At 43.6% G+C, this 11,449-nt stretch overlaps 1 protein-coding gene across 1 annotated transcript in view; it reads right to left on the bottom strand.

The window, feature by feature from the left end:
- The window catches only part of cacna1ab (calcium channel, voltage-dependent, P/Q type, alpha 1A subunit, b), a 112,229-nt gene that overhangs the window by 19,121 nt on the left and 81,659 nt on the right, over positions 1–11,449 (bottom strand). The window contains 5 exon segments of the mRNA XM_020617855.1: positions 647–747; positions 1,707–1,814; positions 2,128–2,233; positions 10,351–10,447; positions 11,090–11,217. Of these exon segments, the coding sequence (XP_020473511.1) occupies positions 647–747; positions 1,707–1,814; positions 2,128–2,233; positions 10,351–10,447; positions 11,090–11,217 (540 nt within the window).

Raw genomic sequence — 11,449 nt, 5'->3', positions numbered from 1 at the left:
AGTGAACAGGAGGTACTACATGAGTGGAGAGATGTTTTCACATATCCACAGTGTGGGCTGAAAATACAGAGACAGCAGGAGCGAGTGCATCTCAAAGGCATTCATCGACAGGAGGGGAGGAGCACTGACAGGGAGCAAAAGGTAAGGCCATGTGGTATCATCACCATCATCATCATCAGAACATTATCAACAACATAAAGCATAGCTATAAATTGGTAAACCTTTGTAATTCTCCTCACCAACAGCCCATGATGAAAAGAAAAATAAAAAGCGGGAAAGGGAAAGGTTGCTAACTGGCTAGATAAGGTAAAACAGGTTGACAGCAACCTTAGCAAGCTTGATAAAAGGAATGAGACTGGCCTGGGGAGAAGAGAACACAGATTTTCAGGTCGCATGCTAATACAGGGAATGGCACAGGCTGAGAGGGAGGTAAGGTTTGGATAAATGGGTGGGGAGCAAGAAAACTAAACCTGAGCGAGAGAGGGTTTGTTTGGAAGTGTAGTTAAATGTATAAGATTATGCTTTTAAATCTATATTTGGCAGAAGAAAGGTGAAATTCAGTCCAGTGGCTAGTAGAAGCAGTATCAGTATCAAAAGACGACCAGGATGAAGAAGAAACTAAGTGTTTCTCTGCGATGGACTCTACCTGTTCTTCTCGCAGGGCCTGCAGCTTTTTCGTCTTGCTCTGTCGGTAGTATTCCATGATCATCATGGCAGCGTAGATTTTGCCCACCGTCAGGTCTGTGGCTGTTGAGTATATGAAAAGTTACCCTGTGAGATTAAACCCAAGGGAGAAGGGCCCTGAGCCGTGGGGAGGAATCGGAGTGGGGACAAGAGCCCCATGCGGACTGGAACACAGCATGGAGAGGTTTACAGTAACATGCAGAAGACACCAGAGGCTGGGACAGTTCTGTTTCATGTCAGTCCAGGGAGGCACAGACTTGTTGATAGTCATTCCTCAGAATCCTTTAATTACCTGTTAACCTAGATCAATTTTACTTGTTTGTTTCCTTCTTCCTGTAGTGAAAAGGCTTCTATGGAGGATCTTTTATAGCAGGCAGCCACGATACAGGGCTGACTGATCAGCAGTGTGGCCGTGTGTGCTATTCTGTTGTGTTTACGTGCCTATAGTGCATGCACATTCATATGTGGGATGTTTATTTGTAAACACAAAAAACGTATGAGCTAACTGTGTAAAAAAAGATGTCGACTAAATTTGAAAACCACTTCCTGGCCATTGATCTGTGGTTAGCAGGAATCCAGTATAAAATGCCTCGCAAATCCCCAGCCACCATCATAGAGCTCTGGGTTCAATACCCAGTAGTGATACAGACTCACACATGGTCATTAATTTGTCTGATTGGTTACGGAACGGTCAGCCTTGTGACTGGCGACCTGTCCAGGGTGTACCCCGCCTCTTGCCCAGTGGCAGATGGGATTGGCTCCAGCCTCCTGTGACCCTATTTAGGAATAAGCGGTATAAATAATGGATGGACGGATGGTTGCTGAATGTCAAAAAGGTGGGTCTCACCAAATATGAGACATGCTGCTGGTAATAAGGGACCTTTTGTTGAGACCACAAAAGACAACTATCATCCCTTTGTTAACCTAAATGAAATAAAACCAATAGCGTGCTCAGTGCAGGGTTGGAGAAGCAGGAGGCTGGACACAAACACACCACTATGAGCTGCTTTCCTGTAACTTACATTTGTGTGGTGTAACCAGCAGGTCCAGTGACTTCTGTGATAGGTTTGGCCAAATTGCCATCATCTCCTTTCTCAGCTCTGCATCCATCTGGTGTTTATCTGCACCGCCTGGGTAGCCCCACGACCAACGATGCCCACAGAGACGACACATAAAGAAGGTACAGACCAAAATGGATGGGACAGTACAAAAGAAACATATTTAGCCATTCATACATGTACACATTCACCCAAAACAAACAAAAAGCAAGTTGTTAGTGTGAGAATTGGCAGATGTTTAATGTATTTGCTACAATAAATCTAAAGTATTCTTGTTGAAGAGACAGACTGAGATTGAAAGGTGAGAAGTCATTCTCAGGCATACACAGGAAAGTAACTCAGATGGACAAGTAGAGTAAAGGGATGGTAGTACTTTGGGCCATACCCTTGGCAATCTTTATATCCAGCGCTGTCCTGATCAGAGCCATGAGGGTGGAGTTAAAATGCACTGTGTTGTCATCGGCAACCGGCAGATCCATGCGCAGCAACCTCTGTGGAGAGCCAGTCAGGATGATAGGATGAGAAAGGGAGGTGTCCTTGCTAATGGGTTTGTGCCTGAACCTCTGGGATGGGAAGGGGGTGAGGGGTCAGGGGCAGGGTTGAGAGAGCTCCATAGACAACAGCCAATTACAGATGGACTGGATTCGTCCAGGTCTTATTTAATCTGCCCTGACGCTAAGTGTCACTAATGTAGCTTAACAACGTCGTTGTCGGGCAGAAACCCTGTATGCCCATCTTCTGTCAATCTTATTTTTTCATTAATCAATGTTGTTGATCACCCTTTACAAATATTTAACCAGTGAAAAGCACTAAGAAGGGCTTGTGACTAAATCTTGTAACCTGAAACCGTCAGTAAACCTCATATGAGCTTGAATTAGGTAAAATGTTAATAATATGATGACACATGCAGATAAGTGACCATATATAAATACACAATACCAACTTTGACAATGTGATGTTGAATTGTTGGATTATTTTAGATACACAGGGTTTTTTCATTTTCTGAAAAACAGCTGTTTTGGAGTTTACAAGGTTTCTGTTCGACAGCGACGATAAGTGATGCAGTGGTTTTCAACTTGAGGTGCCTGAGTTTTACAAGTCCTGTGATAAATGTGAGCTAGATTAACTGACTGTTGTGTGTTAAGTCTGCTGCATACATTTTTTGATGCTTTAATTACATGACTTTGTATGTGCAAGAGCATTTGCTTGAGGACAGAAAGGTGAGTCCCTGTGTCTCCTGTTTTCCAGTGATACTCTACAAGACAGCACAGCTGTCCAATAAGGGCCATCTGCTGCTAAGCAACTGTGAGAGCCGAGAACCACAAGGAAAAACAATCGGAGCCAATGTGGCCTCCGACCCAACCTGTGCCCATGTTCCCTAAATGTGTGAATGCACTGGCGCATTTACACATCTCTGTTGTTACATACACACATATATAGAGATATATAAACAGTAAACATACACCAGCCCCCCGCCCACCCCACCATCCCTCCCTGCCCACTCACACACAACTATTTTTCACAGACTCCAATTAAGGGCACTTAATTGGAGTCCTTGGGAGACAAAATAAGTCGACTGGAGAACAATAACAGTATCACTGGTGTAATTCTGCTATTTTTCAGGAGACTGCTGTTGTATTCAACTAAGGCATCAGCTATAGAGCTCCCCCTACCTGAAAGGAGGTTCCCTGTCTTTACATGTCTATATCAGGTAAAACCAATGGAAAAACCTCCAGATAGAACAAAACAAGCGGGGCCAGCTGTGGCCGCCTGCCGTTCCTATCTCGACCAGTTGGCATCCATTGAATTTACCTACGAACATGAGCGTTGGGCACTCACGATGGCAAGCACGGTAGCACGATGGCGGTGGGGTTGTATACGTGCTCTTGTGTTTTTGAGTGTGTGCGAGTGTCGGGCATGCCCAAAGCCAAGTGTGTGAAAGGCAGAGGGCATCAGCCAACATCCACAGCGCTCGGCAGGCAGCAGGCATGCTCCATGTCGCCCGTAGCCATGCAACAGACTGCAAGAATTGCATGCAACAACACACAGCATCCTTCTATAAAAATCCCATAAAACCAGTCACACATAACATGCAACATGCCTTTACTTCACTCCCCGCCCCAACTCTTCCCACCTACCCATTCCACTAACCCCCAGTTTCCCTTAAAACCCACTTTCACAATACAAGCAGCCGTGCATCCGCGCAAAGAGAGTATCCTCAATCCAACTGGATTGATCCTACAGATTGACAGACTCATTTCTTATGTTTTTTTTTTGGCTCTCTACATTATTACTCAAAGTCAGATTGAACGGTGATGATAGTATTTAATATCAAGTCAAGATCTCTCTCAATGCCAAACGGGTGCAGTCTTTTAGGGGGTGTCAGAGTTAGAGAGGATTAGAGTTGTGGCATTCCCTGAAAGAAGAAAAAAATCATAGAGAAGATCAAAAAGAGATGACTGATGTTCTTTCAGTTGTTTTGTATTCGACCAACCAGACTTTGTAGCAGTAGTAGTGCTATACAGGGCAAAGGGAGGGGGCTATCAAAGGGGACACATGGTGGGGACAGAGGTTAGTGGAGTTAAACTAGGTGACTCTAAGCTTGGTCATGACATGTAGGTACAGATAAAAAGGGAAGGACAAGAATGACGAGGGAGGGGGATTGTGAGAACACTGAAAGCGTAAAAGAAGAGAACGTGGGTCAGTTGACGTTAACAGAGGGAGGAACTGAATGTGTGTATAAATAGAAAGGAAAGAGAAGAGAGAGGCTGAAAGTTACAGACAAGCGATAAAGGCGAGGACTAAAACCAACACTGACATCAGTTTTCTGAGAAAAGGTCAATAAACAAGGTGTTGCAGTGATGTAGTTATCAGGGTTAGGCCTAGTGTCCACTGAAAGGAAGATCAACAACTCTGTTTAATCATTAAGAGTGATCAATGTCAAGTAGGTTCAGGATGTCTAAGCTTCACCTCACTATTCTGACAAAAACCACATGGACTTTCTAATCTCTAAAGGTCCTTCAACTGACTAGAAAACTGTAGCAATGAATCCTGGAAGGTTTCAATGGCTGAAGTATGTGATGGGGGCCACTGCCAAGACAGGCTGACATTCTGGAGACACAGAAGAAGAAGAAACAACAGAGCGGAGAAGTAAGGTAGACACAGAGCGGGCTCAGATGGACGGAGGGATGCTACGAAGGAATGAAGATGGTTACTGATTGCTGACAGACACGTGGACGAATAGGCAGAAGGACAGAGAAAGTTGACAGGGAGGAAAAAAGAGAAAGAAACAAAAATGAGTAAAATACGGTGGGAAAAAGTTAGGAAAAGGCAGTGAGGAGGAGACCAGAACCAGAGAAAGAAGACAAGATGACAGAAAGAGCAACAGTGAGAAAAATGACAGAGAGAGAGGAGTGAATGAGGTACTGACACCCAGATTCAACGAAAGCTTGGCACAGTGGAGAGTTTGCGACACCTGATCAAAATCCTTCTGAGTGTCAGGCCTGTGCACTGTTTTGAGACATAACCTGTCCTATTATAGGATCTGTGGTAACACTAACCATTATCGTTCCAAGCAGAACTAGGTAACAAACCTTAATACAGGGCCGTACGGATGATGTATTCTTATATTCAACCCAGAAGTTGGCGTCACCCTGCTTCCCTCGACAAAAAGCCAATGGGATTTTTCCATAGGCTTATGGATCAGTGCAGAAAATAAGCTCTGTGGCAAAGCGGTTTATGACACTTACACGTTTTGTTCAGCGAGATAATTGTCACTGGTGAAAACTACTTCTATGATGTCTAACAATGATAACTCAGTTCTGGGTTTTAGGACTTTTACTATGGCACTCTCTAATCGTTTGTACTGCCCAAACTCTCTCCATAGCACCAAGCATTAAAAATTGTCATGGACTGTCAGTAACATGTGGCCAAAGGCCAGATTCAAATAAAGATAGCAAATTTTCCACTATTTCACTTTAGTTTTATGGTGAGCATGAAGTCAGTTTATTTTTTCCAAAAGGAAGGCATTAAATGAAGCATATTTCTGTATAAATACTAAATGAATAAGTTAATATTAAAAAGATGCATTTACAAAAGCACTGGGTGCAAAGACATTGGCTGAGCTTAGCTTTCAAACTACAGTTAGTAATGACAGGATTATTTGGTTTTGTGATGCTATAGTACTTTTCACAGGCTTTTAGCACCTCAGGCAGAATTATAGGAGTTCTTTGCATCTTGTTGAAACACCTAAGGCACCAAATCACCTATTCAATATTATGTTAGTGAATCTAGATGTAAGTTAGAAAAAGAATGACACAGCGGATAGATAGAGTGCGACTCTGGAGATGGAGACAGAGAGTGGACAAAACAAGACAAAGCAAATGTTGAAATGCTTGATCCAAATATTCCCCCTGGTGGTCTGAGGCACAAAAATGCTGAAGATGCTGAAGTTTCTTTGGGTGTCCAAAAGTATCTTGAAAAAGACACAAAAAAAAAAAAAAAAAAAAACTAGAAGGGCCAGAACTTCTCCTACTCATTATTATTATGTGCACTGTGAGTACACATTGTGTGTGTATGTGGCAATGTGGGCATGTGTATGTGTGCAGTACAATGCCATCCACAGGAATAAGAGACGCAGAGGACTGAAGACAGACACCCTTGCAGGTCCTTCTGTACCAGCATCGTAAGCAAATATTTGCACTGTGTGATACGTGACCCTGGTTAGAATAATTCCCCTTTAAATGCTGATTTTTGCATGTTGACCTCTAGTCTAGAGACTGTCACATGAACTAATTATTTAAGACCCTTTTTGTGAAACAACGGATTTTGTAAACTTTATATTTATCACATTTTAGCATACATAATTCCAAATATATGGTCACAAGTAACTGGCTATCCTGGGGTCTGTGATGTCAGAGGAGGAGGATTTGGCCTAATAATGTTTTCCTATTATCTTTATGCCCCTTATCTTTAGTTTATTTTAGAATCCCTTAACAACAGATGAACACAGCAGGCTGTACAGACAGGAGCATCGTGGCTTTTAACTTGTACATAGTCAAATATGCCATCGTCAGTTTAGAAACTATCAGACAATGGCTTCTTTCCTTCTGGTTAATTTCTTAGGGAACATGTTTGTCAGTTCTGTACCCTATCAGTGTTTTTCTGGCTTGTCTGTGAGTGCGTGTGTATGTGCGCATGCATGCGTCCGTGCAGGTTGCAGAAGGACTGGCAAAGACTCCTCCGTTCTCTTACTCCTGCGGCCTGGCTACCACTCCACTATCACTTCACTTCACTGCACGACAAAAGCCCATCCCTCCATCCCCGAGGTCGGAGAGAGAGAAGAGAACAGAGCTCACCACCACCACAACCACCAACAGACAATGAGGAGAACACTGCTGGGAGGAGAATGGGAGGGGAAAGGAGGAGGAGAGAGGGAGGAGAGGAGGAAGGAGATGGAGAGGTTTCAGCAGATGAGAGAGGAGTTTAGAGAAGGAGATGGGAGAGGAAAGCGTGAAGAAAGAAGAAAGAGGAGAAGGGAGGGAGGTGGGGTGGTGGTTGGGGGGTGGAGGAGTAGGGTGGGGGGCGAGGGGGGGGGGGCGAGTCTACCTTATAGGCGACCCGGGCGGGACACCTCTTCCCGAGGCCTAGCGGCGGACACATGTGTCTTAGCATCTGATACATGTCTGTGTAACTGATCCGGCCGCTGGGGTGGCCACAAACACACGCACGCACACACACATCACATGCACACATGCATTCAAACACCCATGTGCCAACACACACACACACACGACAGAACAAACGAACATGGACGACGTGATAACCAAAGGAAAAAAATCCATGGGGGGTCGGGAGAGAGGGAGAGACCGCAGACACACAGAGGTGTGTTTGGGGGAGGAGACATGAGGAGAAAAAAGAAAGAAACCGACAAAGGAAAGGAAGAGGGGGGAAACAAATACACAGAGGTTATTTTTTTGATCGCTGTGGATATGTGGTTGCTGTGGTGAGAGAAAGAGATAAAGAAAGAGAACAAGAGAGAACGGGGGGGGTGTTACGTGGCTTCTAGTCGTTATATCATTGTGGGGGGGAGGAAAGGAAGGGAGGGAGGGAGAAAGTTTGGGGAAGAAGGGTTGGAGGAGGAGGAGGAGGTGTTATTTAGTTTAGTTAGTTGTTGAGATACCGTTCTATGCGAGGTGAAAAGGGGATTAGGGATTTTTTTAGTCTTTGCCCTCTTTCGCCGCTCGGATAGAACTGGCAGCGGAGCTTCTAGCAGGCAAAGAAAAGCACCGCTGCAGAGATTGGAGTGAGTCACAACGATAAGTCAATGCAGTCCTTAACCGAGGCTGCGTGTCCACCAGGAGCCTCTGCTCCCAGCTGCACCTTCACATGTTCAAGGGAGCCCTTCCTGATGGCGACAAGGAGGGCTGGGATATGCCAACAGTGCAAACTTTTAAAAGGTCAGATCACAAAAATGTTTCATCACTTCAGTTACAATGCAGGTGAATGTAACTAGTTTATGGTGTTCACAGAATCAAATCCAGTTTACTCAGGATAATCCATAAACCCCACTGTGAGCACCCAGTAGGGCCTTGGGCCTTGTTATGGTCCATGTTTGTACAATAGGGCTGGATGTGGTGGAGTATATATCAAAATGTGTAGAGGTAAATAAATACACTATCAATCAGTTCTATTACTGGTCTCATGTGATAGCTTCGGGCAGGCGGTGTGTTTCTTTTTAAGCAAAGTACAATGATGATGAAAATAAATAGTGAAAAGTAGACCTACTGTATGTTTGCAGATACCTTTTGATTTGCTTTCTGGGTCCTGAAGCTCTTATGCATTTGCTCTGATTTGTCCTTTGATTTTAACTGTAATGGCGTTAAGTACAGGGTGCTGTGCTATGTAGCAAAGATATGCCAAACAAGAAGGTATTTCATTACTTTCAAATACTGTAAGCTTGGGTGTTGGGACAGACTCAGTGTCTGAGATCCTCAGCATATACAGCTGAAGCTATCTGTATGACTAGGTATCACCGTAAAGTGTAAACAATATATATATATATTTAGGATTTCTGTGACCTGACCCTTTAACTTTTCTCATGTCTGAGCCACAGACTGCATCAGCCTTAAGAAGATCTTCACAGTCAAAAAGTGCAGAACAACGATTCTTCCCACAAACATCTGTCGGTACAGGTAGTTAATAAGAGGTACCTGGTGGACACAAGGCCTTTTTATTTGCAGAGTCCCTGTCCAAAACCACACACACACACCCTGCCCCTTTCCTTCCTTCCCCATAGGCCAGAGTCACAAACAGAGCAGGTTTGGCCATGTTGTTAGAACATTTCAAATAACACTGAACATAAAGTGTTACCATAAGGCCTGTTACATTCTCCACTCATGGTGCGCCAACACAAGTATGTGAGATACACAAGCTCTCTGCTTACATAACAAATGCACATATAAAGTATAGTAATGTCTGTTCAACCTGGAACTTGACCAATTACCATACAAATGGCCGTAGTTTTACTGGACATCAGAGTGTCTCGAGGAGAAGAAGTAAGCTACAATAGATCCCTGTGACAAGTCTTAGCAGCGTGTCACAAATTTTGTACTTTAGACACATTGTGCTGTGCAAGAAACACCCTGTGCACTGCCCTTTGCATTGTTGTGTGCATTATTTATGAAGAGCATGTAACAGTCCTAATAAATTGTGACTTCTTAAAGCAGGATTTAAAAATTTGATTGTTTGGCAGAAATATAAAAAACAGTGTTTTACTAAGATTGTTTCATTTTTCTGCACATTTTCTACAGACAGCAGCTTTAAAATTTAAGGTTATTACAGGCTGCTTAGCACAGTGGTTCACAAACATGTGCCACGGAGGAACAAGAATCTGCCATTCGTCTTTCTGAGCAAACATAACAATGTCAGCGGAGTCCGCTGTGTGAGTGGGTGCCATCAAGGCCTGTAGATGCTTGACCATGAATGACACATGGCTGCAAAACACTGGCCCATGGTGACAGCACTCAGACCAAGCCCTCTCAGCGTATGTCTCTGTACTAAAGCAACCCCACCCCCCTCACCCAAACCCCAACTCAAACAAGAAGAATACACGTTGCTCAACCATTTTCTGCCCAGGCAAAATTAGACAGCAAGCAGAAAGAAAAGACAATGGCTGACTGGAGCCTAGACTCTAGTGTTGACATCATACTGAATTAAAAGTGAACACATCAGTGTAATTTTCCCAGCGTTCAGTCAGAAGACAATAGCGAGTGCAGTGCACCACCTCATGCTTCACACACCGCTACTGGTGTGTGTGTGTGTGAGTGAGTATGTACAAGTGTGTGTGCGTTTGCATTTCTGCATTGTCTCAAACATTCTCATTGTCATGTCAGAATGCATATACAACAGAACCCCTACAAAATGATTCAATGGTGAAATGAGATTAAAACAACTGGATAATGCAAACCCAAACAGAAGAATCAAAGTAAATAAAAAGTTGAAGTAGGAAAGAATTTGTTTTAAAAGTGATAAAGAGCAACATTCATTCCAGTCTCTTAAAGGCGAGCAGGTTGCGTTCAAGTTTGTGCTTTAGGGGTTTGGTCCAAACCTTGCAGGCCACCCTATGTGGGCATTTCTTGCCAAGGCCCAGGGGAGGGGAGATAACTCGCAATAAACTGTACATATCCTTATAATGTATGCGCCCGCTGCAAGAAAAATACAAGGAGGGAAGGTTAGGTGAGGGAAAACAGATCACAGAGAAAGACAAATAAATAAAGAGAGTGGAGGAATAAAAAGGGGAGGAGATAAGATGATAAAGAAGAAGCAGAAAAGGTAGAAAAGGAGAGAGCATTTATTCACATTGGAAAAAAAGAGGTGTAAGACATCTTCCTCTCATGCGTGCTCACAAGCACACTCATTAGAGAGGGGAGAGGAGGAAGAGGAGAGGGTTACATTAATCTCTGTGATAAATGTGCAACTGACAAAGAAAAGAAAGAGAGAGAGCCATGAAAAGGCTGGATAACTTTAACTGCCCCACTTTTATCTCCTATAATCACATGATGTAGATCCTGTTTCCTCACAATGCTTCTTGGATGAGACAGTGTCACCAGTCTGTCCCCGTTTTGGGACAGGAAAGAAAGTCAAGGGTCAGCGTTACTTTATATTCAGCATGAGACAGTTCAAACACATGCAGACATCTAATGTTTGCTGACTTAAATTTGCACATCAGTACTGAGTGTGCATTCATCTTTCTATAAATCTGCTTATGTCTATGTATAAGAGAGTACAGTATACAGCCTTGATATCTCGTGGGTGTCTGTGCATTTATACAACTGTGTGCCACTCACCAGGCGGCAGGATCGTATTCGGCCCATATCCTTACATACTCGTCCAGGTGATGCGGCCCCAGAATAGAAGAGTCCCGGGTCAGGTACTCGAAGTTGTCCATGATGACAGCCACAAACAGATTGAGCATCTGGGTCAGAACACAGCAAACAAACTCAAAGTCCTTCTTATCAAGGTTTAATCATCAAACATATTCAATTAATAAAGACACACCTGTAGAACTGATGAGAAGATAATTCATAGACCAGTGAGGACAGAGGAAAACCTCTTACTGACATAAAGACTTTATATTTTTAAAACTTTGACAGAGCCTCAAAACATGTGCAAAGTGGGTGAGACAAACATTCAGGCCCAGGGAAAGA

Source organism: Monopterus albus, unplaced genomic scaffold, assembly GCF_001952655.1.
Source record: "Monopterus albus unplaced genomic scaffold, M_albus_1.0 scaffold195.1, whole genome shotgun sequence".
NCBI lineage: Eukaryota > Metazoa > Chordata > Actinopteri > Synbranchiformes > Synbranchidae > Monopterus > Monopterus albus.
This window is presented reverse-complemented; position numbering and strand designations above follow the sequence as displayed.